An 18,438-nucleotide genomic window follows, 5' to 3' on the forward strand; every position below is an offset into this window, starting at 1 on the left:
AATGCCCAAAGAAAAAAGCAGCATACTCACTGCATCTATAACCAGAGGAATGCCCTTCGCCTTGGCTTTTTCAATAATACCCTGGGAAATAAATATGGGCATGAATACTTCATAAGGATTATATATGGAACTTGTAATGACTTGAGGCTAGAACACTGGTTCTCTCTGTGATAGTAATACCTTTGTGGTGTCCAGTATGGAATCATTTCTTCCCAAACCCGGTCCTATTACTAGAGTGTGTAGTCTTGGAAGCCATTTTTCTATCTCATGCAATGCATTGGGATGATCACTGTGTGAATATCATATACATAAGCAATGTACAGTGAACATGAAGGTGATCCATTATTAATGGTACTGATGAACACTTACAGAACTGGATGTACAATCAGCTCTGGACTGTACGACTTTATCACAGTCGCTGCATCTTTGGTACAAAATACCTGGGACAAATCTGCGCCCTATGAATATTAATATACAGGAGGTCAGAGCGCAGACCCGGGCTATGGAGAATACAATACAATGCCAATATAATAGAAACACGAGTTATGTAACATCAAGGATGAAAGCTTTCCAGCCATTACCATACACGCCGTATAAGATGACCCCCGAAGAGTTGGGGGTCATCTTATACACCGAAAAATACGGTATATACTGTATGGCTTCATAACAGCCGATTGGCTCAAGAGAAGACACAGACGTGTAGTTATAGTATACGTTTTATATTTCAAGCTCGCCAGTCACATTACATAGGATCAATATGGCCAACATGTAAGACTGACCTTTGCAAATGAATACTGTAATTTACCGTATTTATTTATTTTAAGAGCAACTGTTATTTTCTTTTGTACCGAGTTCAATAAATCTTTCATAATTTACACAATCTCCAATAATATCCAACATGGTCGATAACTTTTTAAGACCGACATTGGCAAGTCCCCAGCCATCATCAGTGAAAACATTTTAAAAGGGGTTGCCCACTACTAGGCCAAGCCCTTCTCATGCCTCATGTTTGGCCCTGATGCCGTTACAGCGGTGTTGGAACTCGCCAGGTCATAGGAAGTTCTATCACGTAAGCCCTGCGCCCAATCAGTGCTGGCGTCACTGTCCTTCGAACATGTCGTCATCAACATCAACAGGAAGTCAGGGCTGCGGCTGCTCTCCAACTTCCTCTTGATGTGCGATTTGTCTGAAGGTGGAGACAGAGACGCCTGCACTGATTGGGCGCAGGGCTTACATGATATAATTTCCTATGAGCCCCGCGAGTGCCAACATCGCTGGAACAGCATCGGAGGCAAGTACCAGTGTACTTATTTTTACAGGTCAAAACATAAGTAATAAGAAGGGTTTGTCCTAGTAGTGGACAACCCCTTTAAATGGCCAGATTTTAATAATTTTCCCCTAATAGGTATGGACAGCCGTAGGATACTGCATTGTTCTTTACACACCAAGTGATGCGATTTTCTATTTGTAGTAATAATTTACTTACCACTTTAAGTGCTGAAATTGCAGCAAAGTACGGAGCACCGGTATATCTATAACAAAGGCAAAGCATTTTTAATTCCAGTACTGAATTATAAATATGCGATATACTTGTGTCAGTGAGAACCTGCAGAGGAAACTAGCACCATGCTTGCCTCTGCTGAACAAATGCAGAGGAAACTAGCACCGTGCCTGCCTCTGCTGAACACAGGCAGAGGAAACTAGCACCGTGCCTGCCTCTGCTGAACAAATGCAGAGGAAACTAGCACCGTGCCTGCTTCTGCTGAACACAGGCAGAGGAAACTAGCACCGTGCCTGCCTCTGCTGAACAAATGCAGAGGAAACTAGCACCGTGCCTGCCTCTGCTGAACAAATGCAGAGGAAACTAGCACCGTGCCTGCCTCTGCTGAACAAATGCAGAGGAAACTAGCACCGTGCCTGCCTCTGCTGAACAAATGCAGAGGAAACTAGCACCGTGCCTGCCTCTGCTGAACACAGGCAGAGGAAACTAGCACCGTGCCTGCTTCTGCTGAACACAGGCAGAGGAAACTAGCACCGTGCCTGCTTCTGCTGAACACAGGCAGAGGAAACTAGCACCGTGCCTGCTTCTGCTGAACACAGGCAGAGGAAACTAGCACCGTGCCTGCTTCTGCTGAACAAATGCAGAGGAAACTGGCACCGTGCCTGCCTCTGCTGAACACAGGCAGAGGAAACTAGCACCGTGCCTGCCTCTGCTGAACACAGGCAGAGGAAACTAGCACCGTGCCTGCCTCTGCTGAACACAGGCAGAGGAAACTAGCACCGTGCCTGCCTCTGCTGAACACAGGCAGAGGAAACTAGCACCGTGCCTGCCTCTGCTGAACACAGGCAGAGGAAACTAGCACCGTGCCTGCCTCTGCTGAACAAATGCAGAGGAAACTAGCACCGTGCCTGCCTCTGCTGAACACAGGCAGAGGAAACTAGCACCGTGCCTGCCTCTGCTGAACACAGGCAGAGGAAACTAGCACCGTGCCTGCCTCTGCTGAACACAGGCAGAGGAAACTAGCACCGTGCCTGCTTCTGCTGAACACAGGCAGAGGAAACTGGCACCGTGCCTGCCTCTGCTGAACACAGGCAGAGGAAACTGGCACCGTGCCTGCCTCTGCTGAACACAGGCAGAGGAAACTAGCACCGTGCCTGCCTCTGCTGAACACAGGCAGAGGAAACTAGCACCGTGCCTGCCTCTGCTGAACAAATGCAGAGGAAACTAGCACCGTGCATGCTTCTGCTGAACACAGGCAGAGGAAACTAGCACCATGCCTGCCTCTGCTGAACACAGGCAGATATGCCTAAGGAGAAACATTCTCTGATTAACAGGGACTCTATTTCACTTAAATCAAAAACTATGGCTTGGATATGCGTTGTTTTTTTTTTTTTAAGCCTTTGACCATTGCAACCAGTCATGAAAAGATATAAAAATGTAACCTCATGGCAACTACAGCAATTTATTAAAACATCAGGGCAAAAGAGAAATGAAAGGCCCACTTATGCTGATAATCATGAAAAGAATGTCCATACGAACGCTGGTTTCCAACTATCGGCCCGTCTAAACAGGGCGGCAAACACTTAATGGGTTAACAAGAGTTTGGGTGCCATGATTTTTGAAGGGTTTTGAAGGATTATTCCCACAAAACCAAGATTTGCTGATCGGACTGCTGGGACGTTCAGCAATCCTGAGAACGGGTCTCTGCAGCCTCATCTTCAATGAAGTGAAGGTGTGCACACTTGGCCTCCCCTCCATTCACGTCTAATCACTGTTAATAGGACTGTGGGATACAGCAGAGTACAGTGCTCGGCTTTCTCTGGCAGTCCCATTGACAACAAATGAAGGAAAGGTAGAGTAGGAACATCTATGCTCCATTCAGGACTGGGCTGCAGAGCCCCATTCTCGCTTTCCCAAAGCCTTTATATTGGATGAGTATAAAGGTCTATATGCCGACTGTCATTGAGCGAGAAATGAGCGAATATGTTCGAAAACGATCGTCAAACATAAATTTGGCACAAATAGGGTAGCAAGATGGCACGAGTATGGCAAATTCAGATTTGGCGACTGATTCCGAATATATATTTGCTCAACTCTAGTGTTAAGGTACCGTCACACTCAGCAACTTTGCAAAGAGAACGACAACAATCCGTGACGTTGCAGCATCCTGGATAGCGATCTCGTTTTGTTTGACATGCAGCAGCGATCTGGATCCCGCTGTGCCATCGCTGGTCGGAGCTAGAAGTCCAGAACTTTATTTTGTCGCCAGGTCGGCGTGTATCGTCATGTTTGACATCAAAAGCAACGATGCCAGCAACGAGCATAGGGCCCCTAGATGTGTGTCGGATCGGTACACTCCGGCTGTTTGACATGGAGCTAACAACCAGCGAGAATGATAAGTGAGTCGCCGTTACGTCACTGGATCGCTCCTGCATCGTTCTGGAGCTGCTGTGTTTGACGTCTCTACAGCGACCTAAACAGCGACGCTCCAGCGATCGGCTCGTTGTCTATATCGCTGCAGCGTCGCTGAGTGTGACGGTACCTTTAATCTCCTGTTGATAAAACATTAATTGTATTAAAAACAACAGCACACAGCCTAATCAGTGACATCACTGGAGTCAGTGTCTTATACCCCATCTCCTGCTGCCCTCAGATTAAATAGCAAAAACCTGCTGACATATCATCCTGAAGAGACCTGCAAATAAAGTAATATTCATGTGCACAGAACAGTCATCAATGATTGCACACAGTATGGCTAAACAGACCATTAAACGACTGCAGATTGGCCTGTATGGAGCCGATAATGGCCATAATTGTGCTGTCCCCAATCCAGCACAAGATTTTCTTCACACAGGTTTTATTACCTTTTTTTTCTTAAACATTTTTGTCCCATAGGTTGTGTGCCCATGGTGAGTTTTTGACGCTGCATCAAAAACAAAAGAGTCTTTCAGTTCCAGCCAAGTGGATGGGATTTATAGGAATCTTGTGCACACTGCGCTTCTTTTTTACTCTGCGTAACGACCTGCGGTGCGAGTTTTGAATTCACAACATGGCCAGTTCTCTTGTGGGAACGTGCATTAGATGAGGAAAATCCACAGGTAAAAAAAAACGCACATTGTTTTGTGTTTTCCGCTGCGGAAGTGCATCCAAAACACATGTAATCCGCACATGACCACATCAATGTTTTGTCAAAGCTAAATGCCAGGAAGGATCAAAAACAAAAGTCGCTTTATTTAAAACATGACATAACAAGAAAGAAAAATTGCAGCGTCAATAACACAATAAAAACTCATGTAAAAGAAAAACCGCCAAGTACCCAAACTACATAATAGGTGCCGAAAATCTGCAACATCAAAAGCTCATTGTAACAAATGTAGCCTTAGGGCTTGTGCACACGTTGCAGATTTGGTGCGTTTTTGCCAGGCAAATTTGCTAGCAAAACCTGAAGCGACCCTGATGGCAGCAAAGTGAATGAGAAACCTGAAGTGTCGTGCACACGTTCAGTATTTCTCACCTGCAGATTTCGTGCAGAAAATAATCTGCGGCATGTCAGTTATCTGCGTGTTTTTAACCATTCACTTCACTCAAATCAGTCAAAAAACGCATAAAAACTTGCATTTTTCCTGCCAAGAGATGCAGAGATTTCTGCATCCATTACTCACTGTGTGCACACAGCCTTACAGTTTCCTCCCATACGTAAGTCTATGTGAAACTGCATGTAATAGACCCCACAGCGGCAGCAGACTGCTTGTGCACATGTGTGCCGTCTTGGCTGGGCATGTCTGCCCCCATATTGCTCTATAAGTATACAGATATCCCATTATTGCCCTTCTCGTTCACTAACCAAAGACCCCCAGGACATCGATGTGCTTACTCTTGACAGCCTCCAACGATGCCAATCTTTCCATCTTGACCTTTGTGCTTTTTAGATGCAAGTGGGGGGATGACATTTCTGACCAGCTGGAAGATATTCTCCATGTCCTTGGCTGGCCGTGTGGGACGCAGCGAGAACGATCTTTCTAGAACTAAAGTATGAAAATGACAAAATTAGTTTTCCAGAAACCAGGATAATAAGCAAAGATCCATGTACAAGGCGGCTTCCAGAGGCTTCCTCCTGGCAGTATATAGATGAACTGCCTAGCTGCACCGACGTCACTCCCCAATATCTATGGGGCCAGCGGTCTGAAGGTCTACAGGGGCTTAACGGAATATTCTCATCTTCAAGATCCTATCCCAATACAGAGGGGGAAATAAGTATTTCATCCCTTGCCGATTTTGAAAGTTTGCACACTGACAAAGACATGAAGAGTCTATCATTTTAAGAGAAGGTTAATTTTAACATCAAGAGATAGAATATCAAAAATAAAATCCAGAAAAATCACATTGCATAAATTATATAAATTTATTTGCATTTTGCAGTAATAAATAAGTATTTGATCCCCTACCAACCATTAAGGCTATGTGCACACGATGCGGATTTGCTGCGGATCCGCAGCGGATTTTTCCGCGCAGAAACGATGCAGATCCGCAGTGTGATGTACAGTATAATGTTATTCAATGGCAAAAAAAAAAAAGAAGATGTGCGGAAAAATCAGTGCGGAATTGCTGCAAATTTCAAAGAAGTGCATGTCACTTCCTTTGTGCGGATCTGCAACGTTTCTGCACACCTCCATGTTAAAATTCCACACAGGCAAAAACCGCACAAAATCCGCATCAATTCCACACAAAATCTGCATAAAAACCGCGGCTGCTGATTCTGCCAGGAGATGCGTATTTTGTGCAGAAAATTCTCCACCTCTTTTCCTACGTGTGCACATACCCTAAGAGTTCTGGCTCCTACAGACCAGTTAGACACTCCAAATCAACTCGTTACCCGCAATAAAGACAGCTGTCTTACATAGTCACCTTTATAAAAGACGTCTGTCCACAGACTCAATTAATCTGTGAGACTCTAACCTCTACAACATGGGCAAGACCAAAGAGCTTTATAAGGATGTACGGGACAAGATCATAGACCTGCACAAAGCTGGAATGGGCTACAAATCCATAAGTAAGACGCTGGGTGAGAAGGAGACAACTGTTGATGTAATATTATGAAAATGGAAAAAAATACAAAATGACTGTCAATTGACATCAATCTGGGGCATCATGCAAAATCTCACCTCATGGGGTATCCTTGATCATGAGGAAGGTGAGAGATCAGCCAAAAACTACGTGGGGGGGGGGGGGGGGGAACTCATTAATGATCTCAAGGCAGTTGGGACCACAGTCGCTAAGAAAACCCATTGGTAACACATGCCATAAAGGTTTAAAATCCTGCAGTGCCCGCAAGGTCCCTCTATTCAAGAATGCACATGTGCTGGTCAGTCTGAAGTTTGCCAATGAACACCTGGATGATTCTATGAGTGATTGAAGGTGCTGTGGTCCGACAAGACAAAAATTTAGCTCTTTGGCATAAACGTAACTCGCCGTTTTTGTAGGAATAGAAATGCTGCCTATGACCCAAAGAATACCGTCCCCACTGTCAAGCATGGAGGTGGAAACATTATGTTTTGAGGGTGTTTCTCTGCTACGGGCACAGGACTACTTCACCGCATCAATGGGAGAAAGGATGGAGCCAGAGAACTGTAAAATCTTGAGTGACAACTTCCTTCTGTCCACCAGGACATTACAAATGGGTCGTGGCTTGCTCTTCCTGCAAGACAATGACCCAAATCATACAGCCAAGGCAACAAAGGAGTGGCTCAAAAAGAAGCACATTAAGGTCATGGAGTGGTCTGGCCAGTCTCCAGACCTTAATCCTATAGAAAACTTATGGAGGGAGTTGAAGCTCCGAGTTGCCAAGCGACAGCCTCAAAATCTTAATGATTTAGAGATGATCTGCAAAGAGGAGTGGACCAAAATTACTCCTGACATGTGCGCAAACTTCATCAACTACAAAAAATGTCTGACTGCTGTGCTTGCCAACAAGGGTTTTGCATCAAGTATTAAGTCTTGTTTGCCAGAGGGATCAAATACTTATTTCTCAGTGCAAAATGCAAATAAATGTATATAATTTATACAATGTGATTTTCTGGATTTTATTTTTGATATTCTATCTCTCAATGTTAAAGTTAACCTACCCTTAAAATTATAGACTGTTCATGTTTGTCAGTGGGAAAACTTACAAAATTATCAAGAGATCAAATACTTATTTCCCCCACTGTATGTAGAGGGTGTAATAATAATATTAGCAAACTCCTCTAATTACAAGTGTACTAGGATTCTTCTGATTTGCTATGCCGTCTACCCCATGTGCAAAACATTGCAGTAGCAGGTATCCATGGTTATGACCACTCATATAGTGACAGCTAGCTGCTAGTGGTTGTTACCATGGATACCCAAGCTACTGCAATGCCAACACATGCGTAAGTGACAGTTTATCAGAAGAACTATACTACATTTCGAATTGGAAGCATTTGCTAATATTATTATACCAACTACATATTGGGATGGGATCCTGGAGATGGGAATAACCCTTTAAGTGACTTAACTAAGTAACTTGGGTATTAAAAAGGAAAAAAAAAGTGGTTGGGTGGGGGGGCAGATAGAGCAACATTTTGGTATGCACAGATACCCTGGGAATCTATGCAAAACTGTGGAAATTGCTGAATTTGTACCGATGCCGACTTATGCCCATGTAGTATAATGTAAAATAATAGTTTTGACAGGGGCTGCTCAAAACTCTCCTCATAAAACAGTTTGTGATAAACTACCGTGTACAGAACCAGTTTCTTCATGACTTATATTTATGATTTATATTTGTTTTTTTATTCCTTTTTTGTTGCAAGTATTATACATGGAACAATTCTAATTAACGATCATAAACTTGTTCCGATTGTTTATGAGAAATTGATAACCCTCACAGCCATGACCAGCTTACCTGCCTTCTACACAGAAGGCTGGGGTTACTTCAGCCGACATAACCCAAATGTCCACAGCATAACCAGATTTCTTCCCATTCCCAGCAATGCACCTGCCTTTCTGTAATCTCTCCCATTAACACCAAAATACGGAGAGCGATGTATAAACAAACAAAAAACGCTGCATAATGCTCTATAAAAAAAAAAAGTATAAGATCTGCTTATTTCTCAAAATGTCTACATTGTTTCCCACGGTGGCGGAAGTTCATAGACCCGAAGCCTTAGGGTATGTTTCCACGGTCAGTAAACGCTGTAGGTTGGGCGCTATGTACATTCGCAGGTCCAGATGTTACAGCAATGTGGAGGGGATTTTATGATATCCCGTCTCCACAACGTGTGCATGGCCACGTATGGCGGCCCTGCGTAACCAGACATGCGATGCGTCTTTCCAGACTGCAGCATGTCTATTTATCCTGTGGAGACGCTCACTCTCCGCAAGATAAATATCACAGTCCAATGGATAGGATGCGATGATTCCGCACAGTTCAATGAACACATGCAAAATCACCGCACGTACAAAAGTCGGCAGTGCTTTGGATGGAGCAGACTTGCTGTGTCCAAAGCGCTGCCAATTCCTACCGTGGAAATATACGGTACCCTAAAGCGTCCTGGCTGAGAGCCCACGATTAGTACTAATATTCCATTCACTAACACTACATGAAAGTGACATTCGTTACATGGAAATCATTCGTCATGTAAAGGAAGCGTGCGATTCTCTTCTGCGGGAATCGGTTATCCTTCTGGTATTAGAAACTACAACTCACAATGCAACTAACACCAAACTTTAGTTTGAGGGACAAAATCAACCAATGTATTAAACCAAGACCCTGTCTGGGAAAAGCATAACCAGCTGTGTATTACAATAATATATATATTACTAGATTGTGGCCCGATTCTAACGCATCGGGTATTCTAGAATATGCATGTCCCCGTAGTATATGGACAATGATGATTCCAGAATTCGCGGCAGACTGTGCCCGTCGCTGATTGGTCGAGGCAACCTTTATGACATCATTGTCCCCATGCTGTGCCCGTCGCTGATTGGTCGAGGTCTGGCGGCCTTGACCAATCAGAGACGTGGGATTTCCAGGACAGACAGACAGAAAAACCCTTAGACAATCTATATATATATATAATTGTCTAAGGGTTTTTCGTCTGTCTTTCTGTCTGTCTAGGAAATCCCGCGTCTTTGATTGGTCGAGGCCACCAGGCCTCGACCAATCAGCAACGGGCACAGTATCGACGTAGATGTCATAATGGTTGCCATGGTGACAATGATGTCATAAAGGTTGCCTCGACCAATCAGCGACGGGCACAGTCTGCCGCGAATTCTGGAATCATCATTGTCCATATACTACGGGGACATGCATATTCTAGAATACCCGATGCGCTAGAATCGGGCCACAATCTAGTATATATATAGATGTGTGTGACGATGGCAGAGGTCTCGTCCCAACAGTGACACAGAGGCCGAACAGCCATGGACACAGCCACATGGTCAGATCAGCTGCTCACAGTGGAAAGATGGAGATCTGCACGGAGAAATGCTTTTCAAAGCACAAAATCTCAGTTAAAAACAAAAAGATGTTTATAACAAATGTCTATCCTGGTAGGTTGGTTTCCATTATCAGATTATTTGGGGTCCTGGCCCCTGCATTCCCTACTAATCAGCAGTTATCAAGCAGCAGTCGGATGTAACCAGTTTATTTTATGTATTATTTATAAACCAGTTCTGCTCCTATAGAATGATAAGACTTTTTTTCGTGATGCCCTTCTGTATGAGGAGTCGAATGAAAGCCAAAAGTCTCATTTTCCTTCTGTCTAGTGAATGTAAATGGAGTCAGAGCTTACTGCTTTGTGAGGTCTACGTTCGGCCGAGGTAGCACTAGAACATGCGGAAATAATATACAAAACTGCTCCTATCCATGGTAAAGGGAACCGATTATTCCCCCAGACAGTCTTAACTCTGCATCTGCAGGTGAACATAGTGCATGAGTCTGGCTACCAGGATGACATGCGCTTACTGCTCCGGGGAGCTATGGCTGTCCGGCACAGATGTGCTGACAATGTGCCTCTATGGCCAAGAGCTGGCGCCAACCTCAGAGGACAACATTGCGTCCATAGCTGCCCGTCAGGACCTGTGCACAGGCCACAGCTATTCAAAGAAATAAGACGGGTTCACAGAACCTGCCAGGCATCTGCCGGCACAGCCTCAGCTGTGCCACTGGCCTCCTGCTGCTGCAGAACCCCTTTAAGTTTCTGCCTGCCATAGTGGCACCCTGCATCTGATTCTTAGGGGAGCTGGGGTCAAACTCCTTATTGCCCACACCAACTAACAGGTTAGACTGCAGGGATCAGAGCGGTCTCTGGGCCTGGCCATTACAGCTGGCTTCCTTGTGGGGTATAACAGCCTTTAGGTAACCCATGCTGTCTTTACAACCACATGAGCGCACTCGAGACTTGGATTATATGGCTTCAATGAATGCCGTTACGGTAAATATTTTATACCTTGCTGTTATCATTTAGTTAATTTATATATCTATATATCTTTGATAATTCTGTGTTTGTATTCGCTTTAGAAGTGTTCTTCATAACCAATCACACAGGGCGCTGTACACTGACAGACGCTGGCTGGGGGTTTTCTTCCCTCTGAAGCATAGTTTTTATTTGGACCAACAATGGCAGATCTGGAGATTGTATCTCACCCCAAATTAGCTCTGTCAGGAATAAAAGATTACGGTGACAATGCCGAATGCCAGAGCGACGCCTCCAGGTGGCCGAATCCCACAACGACCCGCAGTTAGACAACTGATTATTAATCGCCCTATGATTTTGAGTAAAACTATCTAGCAGTAAAATTGCATTTTTACTGAATAGACCGGTACTAGTAGCATGTCGCAAGTAAACAGCAATATTACTTGAAATGTCACATGACCTAACAATTTGCGAACCATACTAAACGCATAATTGATAATCATACTACTTGTACCTATTGGAGGAGAAAATGGTGAAGCAGTAGTAAAGTGCACCGAGTCCCCATACGTCCGCACATTGCCTCGCATGGGGCTGCTGACACGGCTGTGCCCTCCCATCTGAGTGCTGGAGGAGATGCCAGTCAGTAACTGTCCCAGCATCTGTAACATTTGGATTTCCCGATTGTGCTCAGATTCTCGCCGCTTGTCTTCAATCTGCAGACGCTGTTCTTCATACTTGTAAAACCTTTCCTCGGCATTCACACTCTGCTGAAGGAAACGCTCCATCATCTTGTCCAAACTAAAGCCCAAGTGGCGCTTCTTAGACTTTTTAAGCTGAGGTATCGGAGACGGATTTGTCTTAGCATGAACGGATTTATAACCTGAGGTGGGAAGAAGTTAGACATAGTTTATTAATGCTTCAAGATGTGCAGTACACATACAGCGATGAAGAGCGGCCTGTCTGCTAAGGAAGACCCAACATTGGCACTTCAGTAATATGGCCACCATCACTATCAGAAGCGGCACACTGAGCCTGCAGCCTGGGAACATCGCATCGCCGTCAGCTCGGCCAGTCTGGGTGCTGTGGCCGGACATCCTCGTCTTCCCTCTCTTTGGAAATATCACTTCTGCAGTACAAAGCCACCAATATGTTATCGGTCACCACGATAGACCCTGGGAAGGTAGGAGATCTGTTAGATGTACTAAACAAAGCAGCCAGCAATGGCGGCAGTCTGGTCCCCACTCTGCAGGGGCGGTAACTGACCAGGAGCTGGCAGCCACATCCAGTGCACTAGACCCGGCCGGCTTCTTACCAACCTCTGTCCCAGGGTGATGGGTTTAGTTTTAGTAACAGATCACCCATTGGACAACCCCTTATTAATAAGTGGGCCGTCCCCCGCAATGGCCCATTAATAAGTGGGCCGTCCCCCGCAATGGCCCATTAATAAGTGGGCCGCCCCCCGCAATGGCCCATTAATAAGTGGGCCGCCCTCCACAATGGCCCATTAATAAGTGGGCCGCCCCCCACAATGGCCCAATAATAAGGGGGCCGTCCCCCACAATGGCCCAATAATAAGGGGGCCGTCCCCCACAATGGCCCATTAATAAGGGGGCCGTCCCCCACAATGGCCCATTAATAAGGGGGCCGTCCCCCACAATGGCCCATTAATAAGGGGGCCGTCCCCCACAATGGCCCATTAATAAGGGGGCCGTCCCCCGCAATGGCCCAATAATAAGGGGGCCGTCCCCCGCAATGGCCCATTAATAAGGGGGCCGTCCCCCGCAATGGCCATTAATAAGGGGCGTCCCCCGCAATGGCCCAATAAGGAGGCCGTCCCCCACAATGGCCCATTAATAAGGGGGCCGTCCCCCGCAATGGCCATTAATAAGGGGCGTCCCCCGCAATGGCCCAATAAGGAGGCCGTCCCCCGCAATGGCCCATTAATAAGGGGGCCGTCCCCCGCAATGGCCCATTAATAAGGGGGCCGTCCCCCACAATGGCCCATTAATAAGGGGGCCGTCCCCCACAATGGCCCATTAATAAGGGGGCCGTCCCCAACAATGGCCCATTAATAAGGGGGCCGTCCCCCACAATGGCCCATTAATAAGGGGGCCGTCCCCCGCAATGGCCCATTAATAAGGGGGCCGTCCCCCGCAATGGCCCATTAATAAGGGGGCCGTCCCCCGCAATGGCCCAATAATAAGGGGGCCGTCCCCCGCAATGGCCCATTAATAAGGGGGCCGTCCCCCACAATGGCCCATTAATAAGGGGGCCGTCCCCCACAATGGTCCATTAATAAGGGGGCCGTCCCCCACAATGGCCCATTAATAAGGGGGCCGTCCCCCACAATGGCCCATTAATAAGGGGGCCGTCCCCCGCAATGGCCCAATAATAAGGGGGCCGTCCCCCGCAATGGCCCATTAATAAGGGGGCCGTCCCCCGCAATGGCCATTAATAAGGGGCGTCCCCCGCAATGGCCCAATAAGGAGGCCGTCCCCCACAATGGCCCATTAATAAGGGGGCCGTCCCCCGCAATGGCCCAATAATAAGGGGGCCGTCCCCCACAATGGCCCATTAATAAGGGGGCCGTCCCCCACAATGGCCCATTAATAAGGGGGCCGTCCCCCACAATGGTCCATTAATAAGGGGGCCGTCCCCCACAATGGCCCATTAATAAGGGGGCCGTCCCCCACAATGGTCCATTAATAAGGGGGCCGTCCCCCACAATGGCCCATTAATAAGGGGGCCGTCCCCCACAATGGCCCATTAATAAGGGGGCCGTCCCCCGCAATGGCCCAATAATAAGGGGGCCGTCCCCCGCAATGGCCCATTAATAAGGGGGCCGTCCCCCGCAATGGCCATTAATAAGGGGCGTCCCCCGCAATGGCCCAATAAGGAGGCCGTCCCCCACAATGGCCCATTAATAAGGGGGCCGTCCCCCGCAATGGCCCAATAATAAGGGGGCCGTCCCCCACAATGGCCCATTAATAAGGGGGCCGTCCCCCACAATGGCCCATTAATAAGGGGGCCGTCCCCCACAATGGCCCATTAATAAGGGGGCCGTCCCCCACAATGGCCCATTAATAAGGGGGCCGTCCCCCACAATGGCCCATTAATAAGGGGGCCGTCCCCCACAATGGCCCATTAATAAGGGGGCCGTCCCCCGCAATGGCCCATTAATAAGGGGGCCGTCCCCCGCAATGGCCCATTAATAAGGGGGCCGTCCCCCGCAATGGCCCATTAATAAGGGGGCCGTCCCCCGCAATGGCCCAATAATAAGGGGGCCGTCCCCCACAATGGCCCATTAATAAGGGGGCCGTCCCCCACAATGGCCCATTAATAAGGGGGCCGTCCCCCACAATGGCCCATTAATAAGGGGGCCGTCCCCCACAATGGCCCATTAATAAGGGGGCCGTCCCCCACAATGGCCCATTAATAAGGGGGCCGTCCCCCACAATGGCCCATTAATAAGGGGGCCGTCCCCCGCAATGGCCCATTAATAAGGGGGCCGTCCCCCGCAATGGCCCATTAATAAGGGGGCCGTCCCCCACAATGGCCCATTAATAAGGGGGCCGTCCCCCGCAATGGCCCATTAATAAGGGGGCCGTCCCCCGCAATGGCCCATTAATAAGGGGGCCGTCCCCCACAATGGCCCATTAATAAGGGGGCCGTCCCCCGCAATGGCCCATTAATAAGGGGGCCGTCCCCCGCAATGGCCCAATAAGGAGGCCGTCCCCCACAATGGCCCATTAATAAGGGGGCCGTCCCCCGCAATGGCCCAATAATAAGGGGGCCGTCCCCCACAATGGCCCATTAATAAGGGGGCCGTCCCCCACAATGGCCCATTAATAAGGGGGCCGTCCCCCACAATGGTCCATTAATAAGGGGGCCGTCCCCCACAATGGCCCATTAATAAGGGGGCCGTCCCCCACAATGGCCCATTAATAAGGGGGCCGTCCCCCACAATGGCCCAATAATAAGGGGGCCGTCCCCCGCAATGGCCCATTAATAAGGGGGCCGTCCCCCACAATGGCCCATTAATAAGGGGGCCGTCCCCCACAATGGCCCATTAATAAGGGGGCCGTCCCCCACAATGGCCCATTAATAAGGGGGCCGTCCCCCGCAATGGCCCATTAATAAGGGGGCCGTCCCCCGCAATGGCCCATTAATAAGGGGGCCGTCCCCCACAATGGCCCATTAATAAGGGGGCCGTCCCCCGCAATGGCCCATTAATAAGGGGGCCGTCCCCCGCAATGGCCCATTAATAAGGGGGCCGTCCCCCACAATGGCCCATTAATAAGGGGGCCGTCCCCCGCAATGGCCCATTAATAAGGGGGCCGTCCCCCGCAATGGCCCATTAATAAGGGGGCCGTCCCCCGCAATGGCCCAATAATAAGGGGGCCGTCCCCCGCAATGGCCCATTAATAAGGGGGCCGTCCCCCACAATGGCCCATTAATAAGGGGGCCGTCCCCCACAATGGTCCATTAATAAGGGGGCCGTCCCCCACAATGGCCCATTAATAAGGGGGCCGTCCCCCACAATGGCCCATTAATAAGGGGGCCGTCCCCCGCAATGGCCCAATAATAAGGGGGCCGTCCCCCGCAATGGCCCATTAATAAGGGGGCCGTCCCCCGCAATGGCCATTAATAAGGGGGCCGTCCCCCACAATGGTCCATTAATAAGGGGGCCGTCCCCCACAATGGCCCATTAATAAGGGGGCCGTCCCCCGCAATGGCCCAATAATAAGGGGGCCGTCCCCCACAATGGCCCATTAATAAGGGGGCCGTCCCCCACAATGGCCCATTAATAAGGGGGCCGTCCCCCACAATGGTCCATTAATAAGGGGGCCGTCCCCCACAATGGCCCATTAATAAGGGGGCCGTCCCCCACAATGGCCCATTAATAAGGGGGCCGTCCCCCACAATGGCCCAATAATAAGGGGGCCGTCCCCCGCAATGGCCCATTAATAAGGGGGCCGTCCCCCACAATGGCCCATTAATAAGGGGGCCGTCCCCCACAATGGCCCATTAATAAGGGGGCCGTCCCCCACAATGGCCCATTAATAAGGGGGCCGTCCCCCACAATGGCCCATTGATAAGGGGGCCCATCACCTGGCCTAGATGACAGCCCCCTCCATGCTGTCAGATCCGGTTACTATGGAGACAGGCACCTCAGTGATCCAGGGGCACTCACCCTCATTGGGGGGCAGCGGGATGGCGAAGCTGGGGCCGTCTTCCACCTTGATGGGCAGCTCCGTGTAGCAGGAGGATCCTTCCCCCGAGTCCTCGGTGAAGTTGTCCTGGGAGGACTCGGGCTCCCCGGGGAGCTCTTCCTCGATGTCCTCCTCCTCCTCGGGCAGCTCCTCTCTGCTGGGGGGCTCCGGGCGGAGGAGCAGGATCCCGGGGGGCTCGGCGCCGGTAGCCGGGGCCGGCCGTGTGCGCAGGATGCGGTCCATCTCGTCGTAGTAGCGGCAGATCTTCCGGGCGTGCCCGTTCTTCTGGAAGCCCTCCCGGGCCTGGTAGTACTGGCGCTTGAGGCCCTTGATGCGGATGCGGCACTGCTCCGGTGTCCGCTCGAAGCCCAGCTCGCTGAGCCGCCCGGCCACGTCCCGGTACACATGGCTGTTCCGGAAATTCCCGTCCAGGGCCGACTGCACGTCCGCCTCCCCCCAGATGTCCAGCAGCGCTCGGGTCTCCATGTCCGACCACAGGAAGCCCCGGGTGCTTGTGATGAGCCGCCGCATACACACCGACATCCCGCCCGCCCGCACAGTCCCAGGATACACGGAACGGAGTGCACGGAGCACCCCCGGGAGGCTACCGGCTCCGCTCAGCAGACGTGCCCGGCGCACACATTACTGGAGCAGTGACCGGGTCACGCAGCGCGGCGGCGGCGGCGAGGAGCAGCTCCCGGACTCATGCATGGCTGCGCTGGTGAAGACCTGCGGGGAGTCCACATTCCATGCTGTCACTTTTCAATAAAGCTTTGGATAGTCAAAATCCTGACACATTATTATAAACAAAAACACCACGCGGGTGTGGAGTGACGTCACTACCCGTACTGTCAGCAGATTAGAGTGTACACGGCACGTACACTGCACACTCGAAAGCAACCACTTAGATTTTGTTTCTTATTTTCTAACTAGTCCTAGAAATGTAATAGCAGGCGTTTGATTGGTTGACATGGACAGCAGCTACGCGTACATTAGTCATCATAAATAAGGGCAGACTATAACCTTGAGATGCGTCAGCCAGCACTTATGGGGTTATTCACATCTTTTGGGTACAGTGTTTACTATTAACCCCTTCATGACCCAGCCTATTTTGACCTTAAAGACCTTGCCGTTTTTTGCAATTCTGACACAAAATAGTTAATAAATAACATTTCCCACATGTTTACTTTACATCAGCACAATTTTGGAAACAAAATTTTTTTTTGCTAGGAAGTTATAAGGGTTAAAATTTGACCAGCGATTTGTCATTTTTACAACGAAATTTACAAAACCATTTTTTTTAGGGACCACCTCACATTTGAAGTCAGTTTGAGGGGTCTATATGGCTGAAAATACCCAAAAGTGACACCATTCTAAAAACTGCACCCCTCAAGGTACTCAAAACCACATTCAAGAAGTTTATTAACCCTTCAGGTGCTTCACAGCAGCAGAAGCAACATGGAAGGAAAAAATGAACATTTAACTTTTTAGTCACAAAAATTATATTTTAGCAACAATTTTTTTATTTTCCCAATGGTAAAAGGAGAAACTGAACCACGAAAGTTGTTGTCCAATTTGTCCTGAGTACGCTGATACCTCATATGTGGGGGTAAACCACTGTTTGGGCGCACGGCAGGGCTTGGAAGGGAAGGAGCGCCAATTGACTTTTTGAATCAAAAATTGGCTGCACTCTTTAGCGGACACCATGTCACGTTTGGAGAGCCCCCGTGTGCCTAAAAATTGGAGCTCCCCCACAAGTGACCCCATTTTGGAAACTAGACGCCCCAAGGAACTTATCTAGATGCATAGTGAGCACTTTGAACCCCCAGGTGCTTCACAAATTGATCCGTAAAAATGAAAAAGTACTTTTTTTTCACAAAAAAATTCTTTTAGCCTCAATTTTTTCATTTTCACATGGGCAACAGGATAAAATGGATCCTAAAATGTGTTGGGCAATTTCTCCTGAGTACGCCGATACCTCATGTGTGGGGGTAAACCACTGTTTGGGCACATGGTAAGGCTCGGAAGGGAAGGAGCGCCATTTGACTTTTTGAATGAAAAATTATTTCCATCGTTAGCGGACACCATGTCGCGTTTGGAGAGCCCCTGTGTGCCTATGCATTGGAGCTCCCCCACAAGTGACCCCATTTTGGAAACTAGACCCCCCAAGGAACTTATCTAGATGCATATTGAGCACTTTAAACCCCCAGGTGCTTCACAGAAGTTTATAACGCAGAGCCATGAAAATAAAAAATAATTTTTCTTTCCTCAAAAATGATTTTTTAGC

General features: G+C 48.6%; 1 protein-coding gene across 4 annotated transcripts in view; it reads right to left on the reverse strand.

Annotated features, from left to right (window-relative positions):
* Positions 1-18,438, reverse strand: part of NAXD (NAD(P)HX dehydratase) — a 52,420-nt gene that overhangs the window by 10,935 nt on the left and 23,047 nt on the right. For 2 of the 4 annotated variants that reach the window (XM_069757922.1, XM_069757921.1), the window contains exons 2-6: positions 5,376-5,526; positions 1,487-1,532; positions 370-458; positions 181-289; positions 31-81 (exon numbers count right to left, since the gene is read on the reverse strand). In XM_069757922.1, coding sequence (XP_069614023.1) covers positions 31-81; positions 181-289; positions 370-458; positions 1,487-1,532; positions 5,376-5,526 — 446 coding nt within the window. Of the gene's footprint in view, positions 1-30; positions 82-180; positions 290-369; positions 459-1,486; positions 1,533-5,375; positions 5,527-11,452; positions 11,819-16,132; positions 17,002-18,438 lie in introns of those variants that run through there. The other 2 variants (XM_069757920.1, XM_069757923.1) reach the window with 2 other exon arrangements.

Source organism: Ranitomeya imitator, chromosome 3, assembly GCF_032444005.1.
Source record: "Ranitomeya imitator isolate aRanImi1 chromosome 3, aRanImi1.pri, whole genome shotgun sequence".
In the NCBI taxonomy this organism is placed as follows: domain Eukaryota; kingdom Metazoa; phylum Chordata; class Amphibia; order Anura; family Dendrobatidae; genus Ranitomeya; species Ranitomeya imitator.